This window comes from Fusarium solani, assembly GCF_023522795.1.
Source record: "Fusarium solani strain SB1 chromosome Unknown bctg00000004, whole genome shotgun sequence".
Lineage (NCBI taxonomy): Eukaryota > Fungi > Ascomycota > Sordariomycetes > Hypocreales > Nectriaceae > Fusarium > Fusarium solani.
In genome coordinates, this window is record NW_027072152.1 from 3,445,968 (window position 1) to 3,463,612 (window position 17,645).

A 17,645-nucleotide genomic window follows, 5' to 3' on the forward strand; every position below is an offset into this window, starting at 1 on the left:
CCCCCCCGGAAATGCCGGCCGGAGCGGCAAATTTCTCCGCCCCGACTAACACCGAACTCGCATCGCCAAATGTCTTGCATCATCGGACACTCCCAAGCCAGTCGCGAATCTCTTCCCCAGCCGTTCCTCGCAACCCACAACCATCCCGGATAATGTCTGTTGTTGCAACTCTCAAGGGCGACATGCCGCAGCAAGTACGATCACTCGTGAGTCGCCCCCGATGCTCAGTTTCTCTCTCTTGGACCAGTTGCCTCGGTGCAAAAATTCAAGCGGGCAGAGATCTTTGATATGTCGCTTCTTGAAGGCTTCGGTGGATTTTGAGATTGCTGACGATGGAGTTTTTGCAGTACCGCCAATTATTACGGCAAGGCGAGCAATTCGCCGCGTACAACTTCCGCGAGTATGCGAAGCGACGGACGAGGGATGCGTTCCGAGAGCACAAGGACGAGCAGGATCCGCGAAAGGTGCAGGAGCTGGTTCAACATGGTTTGAAGGAGCTTCAGGGCATGAAGGTGAGGATACACAACCTTTGTCAGGTCGAGGGCTGGGAGCTGACGGTGGAGCAGAGGCAAACAGTCATTAGCCAGTTCTACCAGCTGGATCGGTTAGTTGTCGAGGGTGGGATCTCTGTAAGTATTGGCTTTCGAGGGAGCAACGAGGTAAATACTGATATCTGGACCAGGGCAAGCAGACGGGCAAGCATGGAGGGATCGTGAGGCAGAAGGAGCAGGGGTATGTCACAGCGCCCATATCGAAGATCTCCGAACAATACTGACAACTGCATAGTTACGACTGAACGGACCGAAACACGACGACATCTTCCATCCAACTCAAATAAAAAACCAAGAGACGAATCGAGTGTACAGTAGGACTTTGGGGAGCTATGTATATGTATCGGATACCACACAAGGGTTTTGAGGGCGACGGCGGACCGTGAGGGCTGCGCCGAACCTGAACAAGGAGGGTGCATCACGGTTGGGGACATTAACGTTAGACGGCGAATCTCAATTCTTCCTGGCTTGGCTTCTCTACTATTTGAAGGTCTATTGCTGTGCTTTGCTGGGACTGGCTTCGGTTGGTTGTGGTTGCGGGCCATTTTCATCCCCAGTTTCAGTGTATTCTTAAGAGTGATGGGACGACGACTACAACGTAGGACATTATAATCTCAACTCCCCAGAACCTTCCGTTAAAAATTCTCTCTACAGCTGCCATTGTTCACCTGTGAAGTTTTTCGTCCATGCCATTCACGTTGCGCAACCCAGCTCAAAAAGTTCTGTGTGTTATGTCAGCCGGCTATCGCCACATTTAATTGGCCAGTTGGCATCAACCACTGGAATCTCCATCGCGACTCGCGACAAGCCTCTCAGCCTCGTACAATACAGACCCAGAAGCAGTTTATTCTCACCAGCGCCACGCCACCCAATCACGGAAAACCGTCCCAACTTGCCTGCATTAACGTCACTGCACGAGCCGTTGCGCTCTTTCATCCGCCGCGATGGCCCCGGGAGTATGTTGCCTCTTAATTGCTGCCTGCCGCAAGCCTCGACTGACGTGATAGACGCGACGCGCCAACCGTTCTGGATACGCCGAACACGATGACTTCGAAGGTGCGATATCACCGATCGCCAGATTCAATACATACTAACTCGTCAAAGGTCTCCCCGTGCGACAATGGCGCCACGAGTGGGTGAATGTGGTGCCCCCTCCGCAACAGGAACAGCCTCAGAAGAACGACATTTGGTCCATCGAGCTCATCCACGGCATGCCCAAAGACTCGAACCTGCTCCCACCGCATAGCCAGGAACTTCTCGCAGCCGCGCGATCCGGTAGACTCTATAAGCGACCTGCGCCGGCCGAGGAGGAAGAGGCTGATGCTGAGGCGGTTCCCGAGAAGCTGGAGAAGAAGGAGGAGGACACAAGTGTTAAGGGCTTTAGCATCAAGGTCTGGAAGCAGATGCCTCGCAACGTCGACACGCCTTCTACCTCCCACCTCGCGAAGCGACGCAAGAATACCGTGACGATTGCCAGCCGGACGGTCGAGGATAAGGTTCAGGGCCCGACGGTCACGAGAGCGACAGTGAGGAGGATTGATGCCGCTGGAAACCCATACACGGAAGAGGTCACGCTGGCAGATGGACAGCAGGTTCAGGGCGAAATCATCTCGACGAGGATCGAAGCTGCGCCCGGGCCCGGTCTTGAGATGGCTGCCGCGACGCCACAGTCATCGAGACGAAGACCTCCTCCTCCCAAGAGAAAGGCCAAGGCTGGTCCTGGCAGAGGAAAGAAGAAGATCAAGAACCCCGTTCCGGAGGCTGGCGCGCCTGCACCTGCGGCACCTGCTGGCGCAGCAAATGGAGCTGCTCCGGCTGCGCCCGTTAAGCCTGAGCACGCTGCGGAAGCCGTAAGATCCCGCGTCATGGGTATTTACTCTCGATTGCTAACTGTATATAGGCTATTAAGCAAGAGCGCGAAGACTCGGCGAACCAGGATAGCCCCATGCCCGATGCCGACGATGATGACGATGACGATGACGAGGATGGTGAAGAGGGAGAAGAGGGCGAGGAGGGTGAAGGAACACCAGCGGCAGAGAGTCAACCAAGTGGCGACAACACCAAGACGCAAGATCATGAGATGACAGATGCGGCCCCAGCTCCCGCTCCTGCTCCCACTTCTGCTCCCGCTGTGGTTCCGCCTCCAGCTCAAGCTCCGACTACAGCTCCGGAGGCTGCGGTCGCGGCTCCAGCTGCAGCTCCAGTCCCGGCACCAGCACCTGTCCCGACCCCTGACACGGCCGCTCTTCCAACCGAACAACCCGATGTCGAGATGAAAGAGGATACCTCACCACAGCCCCCACAACCAAGCCCTCTCAACCTTGCTCCTCCTCCGTTGAACCTCACTCCTGGAGGCTCAAGACTTGAGGGCAGCCCGCTGAAGAACGTCATTCTTCCCTCGCCTACTGTAGAAAAGAGCGAGGAGAAGTTACTTGCGACAGTATTGGACACTCCTGCTGAGGCAGACAAGGCACCAGTGCCTGCAACAGAGGAAGAGAAGCTGGTGAAGGCCGCTATCGATGCTCCTTTCGAGGCGGGCAAGGTTCCAGAGGTTCCTCCAGTACCCGTGGTGGCTGTGGCACCTGTGGTATCTGAGACAACAGACTCAACTGTGGCCGAGCCGCCATCGACAGTTGTTGGAGATGCCCCTGAGGCTGCAATTGAGCGCGATGTGCCGACTTTGGAGCCAACTGCCAACGACGCACTGCTACCACCCCCACCTGAGCAGGTCGGCAATATTGCAACCACACCAAGTGCTGGCGAACCAAGTACCTCGGCTCCTGGAAGCGATATCAGACCAACGGCAGAGAGTCAGTCTGGCGAGGAGGCTACGACAGTCCCCGAGAGACCACCCTTTGAGCAGATGGATACTGGCCTGACTGAGGATACTATCAAGCCTGAAGACTCGGCCTCTTTCATCGGAGCACCCTCTGAAGTAGCCGATGTCCCAGTGACTGATGCCCCAGTAGCTGCTCCTCAGATTGAGGAGCCCCCAGCTGAGCCCCCAGCTGAGACGACTATCCAGGAGACTAGCGTTGAGGAAGTCAAGCCTATATCACCTCAGCCCGAACCTCAGACCGAGGCCCAACCCGAGATCAAGGAGGAGGAGCCAGCTCCCGTTGAGGAGCCTGACTTGCTTGGCGACTTGATGGGCGAGCTTGACCGCCAGTCCGAACAGAAGCCGAGCGAAGTGTCAGCCCCGGTGCCAGAACCTGTTGCTGAAGTTGTCGCCGAGCCAGCTGCGGAACCAGCCCCCGAACCTGCATCTGAGCCCGTGCCTGAACCCGCGCCTGAGTCCGCGCCTGAGTCCGCACCTGAATCCACCCCGGAGCCAGCCCCTGAGTCGGCCTTGATACCATCCGAACCACCAGCAGGCCCTGCGGAAGAACCTATGGTTATAGATGAACCTATGGTTGCAGAAGAACCTGCGGCCACGGAAGAGGCGAAGCCTGAGGAGCCTGTGCCTGAAGCTGCTGCAGCCGAAGCACCAGCAGCAGAGGCGCCCACCGCTCCCGAGCCCATGCAGACCGATGAACCAAAGTCAGAGGAGGCCTAGAATGCAACCTTGACAGACATGGATACGGAATTATTCGATTTTTTCTCCTAGACCTAAAGGCGATGGATACGATCGGCTTAGAAGTGTGAAGAGAAGAATCTTGGTTGGTACTCTTTTTGGGCCGCACATGAACGGAACTGGGCTTGTACAGTATTATTGCTACAGGAGTTGATAATGGGTAGTTTCTATGAATTAACGGACGACAAGCGTAACCAGAGCATTGTGCACCCTGTTTCTTAGTGACGGTAACGTTATGGTGTTCCAGCAACTCGGTTCCGTGGGACTGATGCTGTGCTTGCCTCTCTCATGGCTGTGCTACTCCCACGACTTGTCCCTGAACTGGTGTTTTTCTTCTTTGTATTCTCCGTCTCGGGTAATGCATACCGGCCATGCACGCGAATGCCTCTAGCATGGGCGTTGCTCAAACCCAACAGGGCAGCGCTTATAAGCAATAGTCCAACAAGAACGATAGCCCCAGCCTGGGTCATGTTTCCTCCCAGCGCGGCAGTGAGGTACACCAGCAGCTTGGCTATCGCCTCGAGATACCCGTCGATGTGCGACTGAGCACGCAGCCAGGCATGTGTCACGAGGGCCTGAAGATCTGCATCTGGACCTCGAAGACGTACGGCATGGCCTCCACCGAGATCGACGATGTACTCGGTGACGCGGTGGTCGTGGGGAGTATGGCCTGGTGATTGTGTGCGGTGTTTGATGGCCCAGACGTTAAGGATTCGCGAGGTTATGAGCGTCAGGAGGATGGCCAGACCCCACCAGTCCTCAAAGAGGATCATGAATGTGAGGGAAGACACTGTGAGGAGGGGACTGACGAGGTAGAGGAGATGGCTTAACCAGTCGACGTCAGGTAGGGCGTCCCAGTCATCATTGTCTTCGTTCTCATCCTCTTCATCTTCAAGCTTTCGTTTCTTGAACAGCTTTTTGAAGGCTTTTGCTACCCTCCAAGGCATGTCTAGCCCAACGTCCAACGTCACAATACCTTCTGGACTCTGGCTGCAAAGAGCCACAAGATAGCTTGCCGTTATACTATTCTTGACTGCATAACGCACGCCATTGAAAGCCTCGACGGGTAGGGCGACTAGACCAATAGGGGCCTCGCGTTCAAAGTCGTCGCAAGCTTGCTGGTAGTGCAGACCAGGGGCGAGCACAAGAGCGTCAACCCATGAAGCACCACCTACGAGGGCTGTGCGACGGGAGATTGTGCGGAGATCGGCTAGGGCGAGGAGACCGCTGGCAGAGAGGACGATACCGGGGAGAGGGGTTGTGGTCCAGGATGGGATGAGGGATCGAGGCTGGTTGTGTAAGTGGGAGTTTTTGGTGTCGAGGTTAGACTTGCCTCCATTGTTTCTCTGTAGCGACTGGCTGTGTGACTCGGGGGAGTGGAAAGACTGAAGAGATGTGAGAGTGTCTTGGGTCTTTGGCAGACTCTATTCGTTCAAGTCTATAGTCTAACACGAGTTTCGAAGGATATCGGGGTGGGATGCTAGAAGACACTACCAGCCCAGGTCTCTGAACACACAGGTAAGAGCTCGAGAACTATGAGAGAGATTTCTACGAGGTCCATGTTGGATTTTAGTACTTATGGTTGATGTGCCAAGTTGAAGGTTGAGACATGAGGTTGTGGTTAGTGGCACGCGATCTATCAAGGAGCCGCGTGAAGGTGTCTCATGACATATGTCTTGTGTAGAACAAAAGATATTGACAATCTAGAACTATTGGATGAAATTCAAAGATTCAAGTTTATGAAAGGAATAAACCTGACGGTAGATGAAACATTTCTGGTTTTGCGTTTAATTTTATGTGAAGCACGCGACAGGTGATAGCCCTTGACTCGTGGTCATGGTTGGTATCGACGAGATGGATAGAGTATTTCATACATGCTACACCGCCCAGTTCACTTGATCTGTGTTTCTAGATTTACTAGCTATTTAAATAATTCATTCAATCTAATTCATTCATGTTTCTCAAACCATTTAAACCTGGGGCAACTATGTCCTCCTTCATAAGAGCTGAGTTGATGGTCGGCAGCCACCAAGTTGATTACCCTACACCCCAATCTCGATGACTAAGCATTGCGCAACGAACAGGTTGCCGTCATGATGCATCAAGCCAGCTATCGAAGCTCCAAAGCGTCAAGTGAAGCCGCACAACGCCCCCTCACAACACCATCATGCGGCTATCACTACAACCACTGCTCCTCCTGGGGCTCTCGTCCCTCGGCGCGGCCGTGTTCCAGGACGAGGTCGGCCACATCGATTTCCACCACGCGCTCGTCGGCGTCCCCCAGGTCGAGACCACCTTCTTCCACCGACCGAGAAAGCAGGACAAGGCGAGCCTGCTCTACACACTCAGCGACGTCGGCGTCGTCGGCGCTGTGAATCCTAGTAACGGTGCGCTTGTCTGGCGCCAGCAGATCTCGGATGACATCTCCAATGGCGGCGGCTTCTTGCGCGCTGCTGAGGGGGAGCACTGGGTTGCTGCTGCACACGGCGCGCGCGTCCAGGCTTGGGATGCTCTGACGGGCCGCAATGTCTGGCACAACGAATTCAAGGGCGAGGTCAAGGACCTGGAGATTCTGGAGTTGACTGAGAGCTCGAGGAAGGATGTCTTGGTCCTGTTTGAGGAGGACGGCTCGACGGTTCTGCGACGTATACACGGCACCCTCGGCCAGGTCGTCTGGGAGTTCCGCGAGGTGGCCAAGAACATCCCCCTCCAGGTTTCCACCGACATCTCCAAGATTTACGTTGTCAGCCTCCACGGATCCCCCTCGTCCTACAGCCTCAAGGTCACCGCTCTCGATACCATGTCTGGAACGCGCGTGGACGACCTGTCGATTGGAACCAAGGGCGATGTCCACGGACCCAAGGACGTCATGTTTGTTGGCGCCAACTCGGCGGCGCCCATCCTCGCGTGGGCTGATGCCAGCCTGTCCAAGCTCAAGATCAACGTTCTGGGCAGCAAGACGACCCAGGAGCTCAAGCTCCCCGCCGAGGCCGTCTCTGTCACGATCCATGCCCCGCATCTTGTTCAGTCGCAGCCGCACTTTCTCGTCCACACTCGAACCAAGACGGGCAACAAGGCTGAGGTTTATCACACCAACTTGAAGAGCAACCAAATCTCCAAGGCTTACGAGCTGCCTCACCTGTCTGGCCTCGGCGCCATCTCGACCAGCTCTGAGGGAGCCAACGTCTACTTTGCTCGCATTACTGAGGGCGAGACTCTGGTTGTGTCTTCTGAGTCGCATGCTGTTCTTGCCCGATGGCCCACCAAGCCTGCTGGTGACATTGAGGCCGTCCACGCCGTTGCTGAAGTCCTCAAGAAGCCCGGCGGTGAAGGATTTGCTGTCAGAGCTGCCGCCCTTACCAAGTCGGAGGACTGGGTTCTTGTGCGCAATGGCGAGGTCGCCTGGAAGCGTCCTGAAGGCCTCAGCGCTGCCGTTGCCGCTGTGTGGGCCGATGTTCCTGGCAGCGAGAACCTCGCCAAGGTCCTTGAGCAGGAGGCTCACACCAACCCCATCGAGGCCTACATTCACCGCGTCACCCGTCATATTGACGACCTTCAATACCTCCCCGACTACCTGGCCTCTCTCCCTGAGCGCTTTATGACTAGTATTTTGGGTGGTGAGCCCGTTAGTAAGAAGGAGGGTCTTCACCGAGATACCTTTGGGTTCAACAAGCTCATCGTCCTCGCGACTCGACGTGGCCGCATGTATGGAATCAGCACTGAGCACAATGGCCAGATTGTCTGGTCCAAGTCTGTTCTTCCTCAGCTCCCTGGCGAGACTCTGGACGTCAAGGGTATCTACGCCAAGGATGAGGGTATTGTCACTCTTCGTGGAGCCAAGGGCGAATACGTTGCTATCAAGAGCGACACTGGCGACGTTGTCGAGGTGATGCCCCCTGGATCGCTGCCTCCTGTGTCCAGCACCGTCGTCGTCGACAGCTCATCTGGCAAGTGGCTGCTCCCCATTGGTGTCAATGGTGAGGCCGGACCTATTCCTGCTGGCTGGACTCCTGATCAGACCATCGTCATCCGAGGCGAGGGCGATGTCCTCAAGGGCGTTAAGTTTGTCGAGGAGAACAACAAGGTTTCTGAGGAGGAAGTTTGGCAACTTCAGCTCTTCCCTGGACAGACCATTGTTGATATTGCCAAGCCTTCGACCCACGATCCCGTGGCTTCTATTGGTCGCGTCCTGGCGGACCGTCGCGTCAGCTACAAGTACCTCAACCCCAACACGATCGTGGTGGCTGCCGCCAATAAGGCTGAATCCACCCTGTCAGTTCAGCTGGTTGATACCGTTTCGGGCCAGGTTCTGGCTGCTTCATCGTATACCGGCGTCGACTCGACTAAGCCCATCTCTTGCACCATGGCTGAGAACTGGTATGCATGCACCTTCTTCGGGCAGTATACTCTCGAAGATGGCACCAAGCGATCCATCAAGGGATACCAGATCGTTGTATCTGATCTCTACGAGTCATCTTCGCCTAACGACCGTGGTCCTCTTGGCGATGCTGTTAACTTTTCATCGCTTAAGCCTGTGGACACGCCGAGTGGACCTCCTCTGCCTTGGGTTGAGGAGCAGGCTTATGTTCTCTCTCAGCCGCTCGACTCTCTTGCTGTGACACAGACTCGACAGGGTATTGCCAACCGTCAGGTTCTGGGTTACCTTCCTGAGTCTCACGGCATCGTCGGTCTGTCTCGTCAGATCCTCGACCCCCGTCGGCCCGTCGGCCGAGACTCGACCCCAGCTGAGAAGGAGGCTGAGGGCCTGATCAAGTACACGCCAGGCATCGAGATCGACCCCAAGTCGGTGGTCTCGCACCAGCGAAACGTGCTGGGCGTCAAGGGCATCGTTGCATCGCCAGCCATCGTGGAGAGCACGAGTCTGGTGGTGGCTTATGGCTTGGACGTGTTTGGCACTCGGGTTGCGCCGAGCGGAGTGTTTGATATTCTTGGAAACGGCTTCAACAAGGCGACACTGGTGACAACTGTGGTGGCGCTGCTGGGTGGCGTTTTGTTTCTGTCACCAATGGTAAGTGACTTTACTCTTTTGACTTGCCGCGACATCCGCTTGTGTAGACAACGGCTGGCTGACACTAGATTCTGCAGGTACGGAGAAAGCAAATCAACCGGAGATGGGAGGGACTGTAGAGAAAGAAGGAGATGGATGGATGTCAGACAGACGCGGGAGTTAATCACTAGACTCGGCCGATGCGGAACCAATGAGTGTGGTACATTGGCCTGTGGGTTGTAAATGGAAACGAGTTTTGCTTTTAGGTTCAACTGATTTAACGGCATGCCCTGAAGCTATTGGATGGTTTCACTCGTGATATTCCCGTGTTTGGCTTTTGGAGTTAGCCTCACGATGCTACGGTTCCAATGGAGAATGGGTGTTGGGGACCCTTAAGGGCTTTTCTCCCGTGAGCAGCCACGTCTTCAGAGGGTGTCTCGGCCAGAGCGGGTGACGAGGGGGTGGTCCTCCGCCGATGAACGGAACAAAGACGGGCTTGGCGGCACGGCGGTGTGGGGCTGCAGGCCGTGTAGAACGGGAGGGAGGCTGTACTGTTCTGCCTAGGTAGGCAGGTATAGCAGGCAAGGTAGACGGACATGTTACTGTTACCTGCTGAGGATGAAATGGCTGACAACTGGCTGGGTGTCACAGCATAGACCGGACTGCTACCTCGTGTTGCTCTGCAGACTGCAAGCCTCCCCGTAGGTTGATCGGACAATGACTGACAGACATTTCATGCCATCGGCACTCATGCACCGATCAGACGAGCCCAAGGTTTTTACGGAAGACGATAGGTTCGTTCTCTTTTCGGGCCTGTCAGCAGGCTCATTAACGCACCCCGTCTTTCACTACACACCCTATAATAGCCTAGCCTAGCCGAGGCTTTTGACACTCGAATAAGATGATGCCATCGTGCAGGTTTGCTACTGTACTCCAGTCGGGCGACCACCCGTAAGGGCTTGACGATGCCCGTATTCTTGCTTCTTCTTTTTCAGCTCGCGTCTAGACTGTTTCCGAGGCTCGAATGGGAATTGAACAATCACGAGATGGACGCAGCCCAACAAGACAAAGACACCAACAAACATCCCAATCACAGACCCATAAAACGTTCAACTTCATCATCTTCCAATGATGCTTTACCCAGAAAGCCCAATAGGCAAGCAGAGAAACGCCAGTCAGCACAGCCAGCATAAAGTTACTCCGATCCAAGTTCTGGAAAACTCGGACCCTCGGGGGAGGGGCGTTGTTAACACGAGCGGGGGGCTTGTAGCTTTGACGAATAAGCGATGAGGTGGTTGAGTGAGGGTGTGGTGATGGCTTGCTTGCGGGGTATAAGACGGCACTTTGACGAGAGTCTAGTATTGCCTACTTGGTTATTTTTAGATGGAGCATTGTATTGAAGAGGGACAGCGCTGGATAGATGTGTTTTTGGTGATGAGTGAGGAATAATGTTACATTGCGGTATGTGTGTGAGATACTTCATCAACCGCTTTCATGCTTGATCGACTGTTTCCTTGTATCACATATGCAAGCAAGGAAGAAGGATATCCCTCGGGTCATACAGAAGAGTAAGCAAATCCTCTGGTAGGACTTGTCCCCGTTTAATTACCTCTGTAACAGAGCGTAGGGCTGGTCTTCTCATATGGATCCTTGTACCTTGCACTGCTCGCCTACGCTGAAGCAGTAGAGCTTCATATGACTATGATAGGACTAGCTGTACAGTAGCTTGTAAGTCTGCTGCATTGGCGAATACGGGGTGATGGCCACTTACTAGCCAAGAAAGCAAATCATGATATCCCTTCCCTCTAAGCTACCTGTAAACCGAGACAACCACAAGACATTCGTATTCCGATGCCCCAGCTCTGCTGATCACCCGTCCCCTCCTCCGGTGCAGTGGCTTACATGTCTCTCGGCATTGGACCGCCTTTTCACGGGGTGGGAGGGAATAACCTCAGAGCTGGGGAGGGGGGAAGCTGCTTCGCCTCCACACCATCTTGGGGATGGAGAGCCTTGTCAGCTCGTGTTCTCTTCTACGTCCGGGTATTGAAGATCTGGAGAGAGCAAGAATAGTAACGTATGTATCTGAAAAAAGTATATAAACTCCTCGTCTCTCCCTGCAAGTCCAACACTTCCCATCCTCATCAGTTCAACTCAACCAAGCAAAGCAAACAACCTCTCGCTCAAACACAACACTCGCTTTCACCTTAACCACCTTTTCTACAAAACAAACCGCCATCATGAAGGTCACCGCCGTCTTCGTTGCCGCTCTCGCCACCCTCGGCGCTGCCTCTCCTCCCAAGGGCTGCACTCCTGGAACCTATTCTTGCACTCCCGACACCAAGGGCTGGCAGGTCTGCGATGTCACCCGCACCTGGGTCGTAAGTTCACTCTCCAACAAGACGTGTAAATAGGATACTGACTTGTTTCTCTAGTTCGCTGGTGCCTGCCCCCCCAAGACCGGCTGCGTCTTCTACAAGCCTAGCAAGAGCCCCTACTGCGTCCCCCCGGCTTCAAGTTCCCCCAGAACTAGACGCTCCTACTCTTAAGACGGAGGATAGCAATCGGAGCTGCAGTCTCCTCGAAATTGTCTCCACTGTCCTGGTCGTCAAGATGGAAACTGAATCATTTGGGTATGGGTTTGGGTTCTGGTACATGATTTACTTTTGCTTCATGCTTGCATGAGTTACGATCCTTTTTATATGCTTAATTCGATATACGGAACATACACATACACGAGACTGGGGCTTCAAGTCTTTGTTAGATAGGTAGCATAGCGTCCGCAAATCTACCACAGTACCCCATGGCTTGTTCAATCATGCAGTGAAGGGGGAGATGATACTGACTCATACTTGGATCAGCATTGACACTTACATAGCATAGATCAAATATCAGGAATATTACAACTTAGACGCAAGAAAAAGATGGAGACACCGCAAGAGTTGATAATTTAGTTCAATTTATATGTCGACCGACTCTGGAGTCAATACTGTTGAATGCTGTCCCTATCCAAACGCCCCTGACACTTGGTCAAATGTATGCTGCATGTGTCTGATCATAATCTGCCTATGTAATCTAGCAGTTGCCCTTCCAGTTCTTGCTAATCCACTCCGTCATGTGATATGTCCAAGTGCCATCGATATACTGCTCGACGCTGTCCTTGTTGTACTCGCCGCCCAAGAACTTGAGCGCGTCCAGAAGCCACGGCTGGATAAAGTCGAGGTAAACAAGATCCACTGTCTCAGGCTTGCCGCTCTCGGGGAAGGCAATCTCGGCCTGCACACAGTTGGGCAGGTGGTACGACTTGACAGGCTCATGAATCGTGTCATCGCCGTCAGCACCAATGTCATCCTCAGTGGTGTAACCGGCGGTAAGATTTGGCTTGTCATCGAAGCTGCGGAGTTCCAGACGACCTTCCTCATCTTCCTCATCCTTTCTAGCCTGGGATACGGTAGCAGGGATGGGGAACATTTGTTGAGGGAGACCCAGGAACTTGGTGTCAGCACCCTGCTCTGACAGGATCCTCTCGAGGCTGTTGAGAACATCAATCACCTCGGAAGCAATCTTGTACGGCACATCCGGGATGTATCGGAAGCCGCTAGTAAAGGGACTGATGGCGAAAGTGCTGTCTCGGGTAAAGGCACCCTTGAAGATGTCGAACCTGACGCCACCTGTGTTGGTAATGGCAATTCTTGGCTTGTCTTTGCGATCTTCGCGCGTGATGATATCTGGGAGGACTTCGTCGGTGATCCAGCTGTAGATGTTGTCCTCTCCTGGGTACTTGGCTCGGTTCATCCACAAGGTCTTTGGTGCGCACCCAAACTTGTGGTCGAGATTGAGCGCCTTGCGGGCACTGGTGATCATCCCAGTGACTTTCTGGCCTTGCTCAGTAGGGAATGTCGATTCGTTCAAGCCAGTGTGGTAGTGAAGTCCATAGAGGTTGCTGTCAATGTATCGGCGAGTAAAGGTGGGAGAAGCTGCGGCCTCGACCTCCTTGGTGTCTTGCTTCTTGATATCATCGATCGACATCCATCCAATTGTTTCAAGATACCGGCCACTGGCAATGGCAAAGGCCTTGGAGTCGTACTTGACAGCATCTCGAACATGGGCGTGGCCGCCGAAAAAGGCGATGGGAATGTGCCAATTCTGCTTGCGAATCGCGGTAAAGATGGTCTTGAATTCTTCCATGCGGAGACCAACATGACCAATAACAACAAAGAGATCAGGGTTCTCGCGGATCGCCTTCTGGAACCATTCCTCCTTGATCGTCTCCGCCACAGGTTGGACGACGGTATTATTGGCGTTGCCGGTAAAGTCAAAGATGAAGCCAAAAGCCACAACCTCGAGGCCCTGGTTCTTTGTCTTGAACTTGCGGTAGCGCTGAGCTTGAGGGACGCGATCGCCCGTCTCAAAGTCAATGTAATCGAGGTTGGAGGCCAGATATTTCCCCTCGAAGTTGGGGACTGTAGTATTGTGTTCCTTGTCGGCCGAGTAATGCTTGTAGAGCTCGTGGTTGCCGGTGCAGATGATGTCGACGTCGGCTTCGGCGTAGATGTCGTATTGGTAGAGGCCCTTGGGTGTTGAAGCATCGTAGAGGCCGTTTCCCTCGACTCGGTCGCCGGTATCGATGACTATCACATCCGCTCCCTTGTCGTCGGCCTGCTTGCGCATGTGCTGGGTGAAGGAGATGTAGTCTCCCCAATCGGCCGAGTACTGAGCTCTAGATAAGGTTAGCTATAAGTCGCGAGGCCCCTGGACGCCAGCCACTAAGGCACGTACTCTTGAAGATGGCCCCCAAGCCAGCCATGCGTATCAGTTGTGTGGATAAAGTTGATCTGACCCCAGGTGAGGTCTCTCATGGGACCTGGGACAGGCTGGACAGCTCCCGGCTGAGCGGCGTGAGCAACAGCGGCGAGCGCTGAGCTAGCAGCCAAAGCTCTACTCCGCAAGACCATGCTGCAAATGAAAGATGGTAATGAGTGCCAATATGAGTACAAACGTGATTCAACGAGACGGGAAGATGACTCAGTCCTGTCCTGTTGATGATGAAGATGAAAGAAGGAGCAGCTCGGCTCGAGTGGAGGAGGACCCGGAGCGATAAGGTCCCTGCCGCTAGCAATGACGTTTGAGGGGCCGAGACCCTGATGGTCGATGGAGAGACAAAATGATTGGCTGACTGCTCTTACGTTATCAATATCGACCAATGGGGTTGCCGAATACTCCCCGCAAGGGCGCTGGTCTTCAGTGGGTGCATATCAGCGGGCCCGGTGCCTGGAGCACGGGACTCGTGTTACTCGAGGTGAGACAAAGCCCAAGTGATGGAGATCCATGTGACTTTGCAGTGTGATCAATATTGAGGAGAAGGATATGGTGTCCGTGCTCTATTTCGATGTTTGGAGATAGTATATGGAATTGTTTGCTAGGAAACAAAACGAGGTCTTTTTTATCGACGGCCAACAGCCTGGGATTTGTGCTTTATTCGTTGAGGGGAACGTTGAAGGTCAGTTGAAGAACTGTTATTAGAAAGGGTTGCTCAACGACGTGTAGGCAGTACCAAAGGTAGTAGGAGTATGAGAAAAGGGACTACGACCTAGTTATGGAAGACAGGTATTGATGCAGTATGGAATCGTGGTGCCCCTGGAGGCTCTCCGACATGCTGGGATACAAATACCTGATTCTACAGTTATTCGCACTCATAGAAACTGTTTGTTCTTTTACTTGGCAAATATACCCTCTGCTAAACACCATGGATTACCAGGCGTCGGCCGGGATGCAACAACGCCCACGCAATGCAAGGAACCTAAGCCACTGAGCCCATCGTATGAATGACGACAACCACCCCTTGAAACAAAACGAGATAGGGCTGACAAACTCCTTTGATCTCTCCGTCCGGCACCTGAAGCGAGGCATACGACAAGTCTCTTGCGCTCGTTTTACCCAATCCGTCTCTGACCGTATCTCGCACCGCCATGCCATAGGACAGCCCTATCCCCATCCTGAGCCCAGAGCTGCTTACCCCATTCGGGGATGATGGCGCGAAGCCAGGTGGCTCCCTTGCTGGCAATCATGGAGAGACGGATGCTGATTGGATAGATCGCCAGATTGCGGATCCTCGAGTCGCCGGTACGAAATACGAGACGCGGCGGAGGCTCCACTCCCGGCCGCTGGCCTCCCGATGGCCGGGTTGTTGTTTGCGGCTTAGATGTCCGGGTGTTTGTGATTTGGTGTCTTTTCGACTTATAAAGGACTTGCCGCTTCTTGTCTTCTCTAACTTCATATTCTGTATTTGTGTTTTGGCATCAATCTTGGAGAAGTTGTCTTTTTGACGAGTGACATACGGCAAAAAACCCCAAGTGTCAGCAAATCGGGTTTCGGAGCATCTATCTCTACGTCCTTTGTCCGACCTGTCGGATGTCGACTCTCTCCCACGGAAACCCCCTAAAGACCGAATCTCGGTCTACCAACATCATATTACTCGGGGATTCCCCTTCGCAGAAACAACGACATGCCCGACGGCGGTGCTCTTCCGAAATCTCTACCTCCGACGAAGCCTGGTGAGAACCCAGCCCGCCGGCATCTCGGACAACTGTATCGAATCCCGGCGAAAGTGGAACCCAAGGAGATCAATGGCTGACGAGTTTTTCTAGGAACAACAAGTGATTCCAAAACGTATACCGTTACTTCGGAACAAGAATGCAGCGACCTCTTCCTCCGTGAAGTTTCGGCGTTGCCCGAACGGGAGCCAGCTACCAGTAACACGACGTCTCCGACGGATAGGCAGATGCCCATAATGCCTCGTATGCTCTATTCCAAGTAGGAATTGCCTGGCTGCAGCATGGCTAACTCGACCCAGGGAGAGATTCTGCGCAGACAGATAGCGTGACGAGAAACAATGTCTGGATAGGCCGTACCGTACGGATCGCCATGTCAAATGTCCTCTCCGGATCATGATACTCGACGCTTCAACATATCAGAAGCCACTAAACTTCTGCAATCGGCCCCGATTTTTGGCCGAGACATTGGCCTAGCATACACAGAATGCCGGATAGGGGAAACGAAGGGTCAGTCGAAAGACCCGGTGCCCTTTATCGAGGTTGCTCTCCTGGGTGATGTCGGGCCTGTACGAAAGCGTTTAGGAGTTGAACCTTGACGTTGCAGATGTCGCATCACAAAGGTGGAAATGCCATACTGACACGGAAAAGAGTCGACCAGGAGCCTCAATAATGTCTTTGCATTTCATGGCGTTGAGGATTGATGCCACGGAACGGCTTGACGGCGGGGATGGAGGATCGAAAAGCGGATATGGGAGTCGTCTGAGAGACTCGTATATCGCAATCACCCAGCTCAATATATTACAATCCGATGACCAAGAGATGGCCCATGATTCGATACCAAGTCAAATGCTCGATTGTATTCGGGCCAATTGTCACGATCCCCCACGTGGCTACCCACCATCATCACCTCATGCCCCAAATCAGCTCCCATGCCCAGACCTTTCTCGACCGGGTTGTGCGCCCTAGCCGCCCGCGAGACTTCAGCCCAGGACGCCACCAACAGCGAAGACTCGAGCTGAAGATGGCGCGGGACCAATCTCGATTGACTCTGCTAGTTGCGACTCTATTCACTGAATGATCTCATGGAATTTGTTTCTCTGTGTTCGTCTCGTTAATCTGCACCTGTGGCAGCCAGAGTCTCATCGATATGGAGCACTAAACTCGCCCGCGCAGATGCCACTGTAAGCACTGTAACTTGACTGCTGCAGCAGTTCTTCCATGGAGGGAGCTTTGGCCCCGGCCCCGCCGTGACCCCGCCGTGAAGAACGCCACGACCACAGCAGAACCGCTAGACCGGCTGGGCAGCCCACCAAGCCAGGACGTTTACCTTGATTGAGTTTAGTGCTAGTTCTTGGCTCCCGCGTCCCGTGGATCTTTATGTGCCTCAAAGCCAATTAGAAGCCTTATCATTCGCAGCTTGCCTGTTTAGGCTTGGCCGAGGCTGATGGAAGAAGGAAAAAATTGATGGACCAGCAGATGATGGAGACAACCTGTCGACCATGGTCGCGGTACAAGATGTTGCGCTCAGCCTGTCCCATCTCTTCTTTTCCTCCTCTTCTCTCTATCGCTGTTAGAAAGGATCGTCGCTTTCAACGGTGTCTCCGTGCAGTGCGTCGCCGATCAATCGCCTCCAACTACTCCACAGACACAGTCTCGCGCAAAAGGTGGGCGCATTCAAAAAGCTCCCCCGCCTCTCATCTGATCACAGTCCTCCTTTGGACTTGACCTCTCCTCCTTTTACTTCAACCCTCCAGCCCATGTCGACAAGCGCCAATTCGGGCCTCTACCTTGACTACCACGCGCTGGCACATCGCTACATGTGCCGCTTCGGCTTTTAAAACACCAGCGAGCGACTTTGAGTCTTTGCGCTTGCTGCAAACCTAGGGGACGATAAGAAAGACTTCATCCGACACTTTTGAGCAGACCACCAGCATTCTCTTGCGATTGGTAGATCTGGCTTT

At 53.8% G+C, this 17,645-nt stretch overlaps 6 protein-coding genes across 6 annotated transcripts; 4 read left to right on the top strand and 2 right to left on the bottom strand.

Moving 5' to 3' along the window:
• Nucleotides 1–332: 332 nt before the first annotated feature.
• On the top strand, nt 333–796 carry MRS44_008171 (uncharacterized protein; the record flags this gene model as incomplete). The annotated part of the gene is made up of 3 exons (XM_065620809.1): nt 333–629; nt 683–732; nt 787–796. 3 exons carry the CDS (start codon nt 333–335, stop codon nt 794–796), a joined length of 357 nt encoding a protein of 118 aa, XP_065476881.1.
• Nucleotides 797–1,495: 699 nt separating this feature from the next.
• On the top strand, nt 1,496–4,107 carry MRS44_008172 (uncharacterized protein; the record flags this gene model as incomplete). The annotated part of the gene is made up of 4 exons (XM_046283519.2): nt 1,496–1,507; nt 1,559–1,607; nt 1,656–2,401; nt 2,452–4,107. 4 exons carry the CDS (start codon nt 1,496–1,498, stop codon nt 4,105–4,107), a joined length of 2,463 nt encoding a protein of 820 aa, XP_046133807.1.
• Nucleotides 4,108–4,358: 251 nt separating this feature from the next.
• MRS44_008173 (uncharacterized protein) lies at nt 4,359–5,686 on the bottom strand (the record flags this gene model as incomplete). Its single annotated transcript, XM_065620810.1, has 2 exons — nt 4,359–5,549; nt 5,615–5,686. The coding sequence occupies 2 exons, from the start codon at nt 5,684–5,686 to the stop codon at nt 4,359–4,361; spliced, it is 1,263 nt and encodes a 420-aa protein (XP_065476882.1).
• Nucleotides 5,687–6,292: 606 nt separating this feature from the next.
• Nucleotides 6,293–9,273, top strand: MRS44_008174 (uncharacterized protein; the record flags this gene model as incomplete). Its single annotated transcript, XM_046270885.1, has 2 exons — nt 6,293–9,154; nt 9,232–9,273. 2 exons carry the CDS (start codon nt 6,293–6,295, stop codon nt 9,271–9,273), a joined length of 2,904 nt encoding a protein of 967 aa, XP_046133805.1.
• Nucleotides 9,274–11,370: 2,097 nt separating this feature from the next.
• Nucleotides 11,371–11,679, top strand: MRS44_008175 (uncharacterized protein; the record flags this gene model as incomplete). The annotated part of the gene is made up of 2 exons (XM_046269086.2): nt 11,371–11,511; nt 11,566–11,679. 2 exons carry the CDS (start codon nt 11,371–11,373, stop codon nt 11,677–11,679), a joined length of 255 nt encoding a protein of 84 aa, XP_046133804.2.
• A 526-nt stretch (nt 11,680–12,205) lies between these two features.
• MRS44_008176 (uncharacterized protein) lies at nt 12,206–14,085 on the bottom strand (the record flags this gene model as incomplete). Its single annotated transcript, XM_046275898.2, has 2 exons — nt 12,206–13,850; nt 13,910–14,085. The coding sequence occupies 2 exons, from the start codon at nt 14,083–14,085 to the stop codon at nt 12,206–12,208; spliced, it is 1,821 nt and encodes a 606-aa protein (XP_046133803.1).
• Between the last annotated feature and the right edge of the window lie 3,560 nt (nt 14,086–17,645).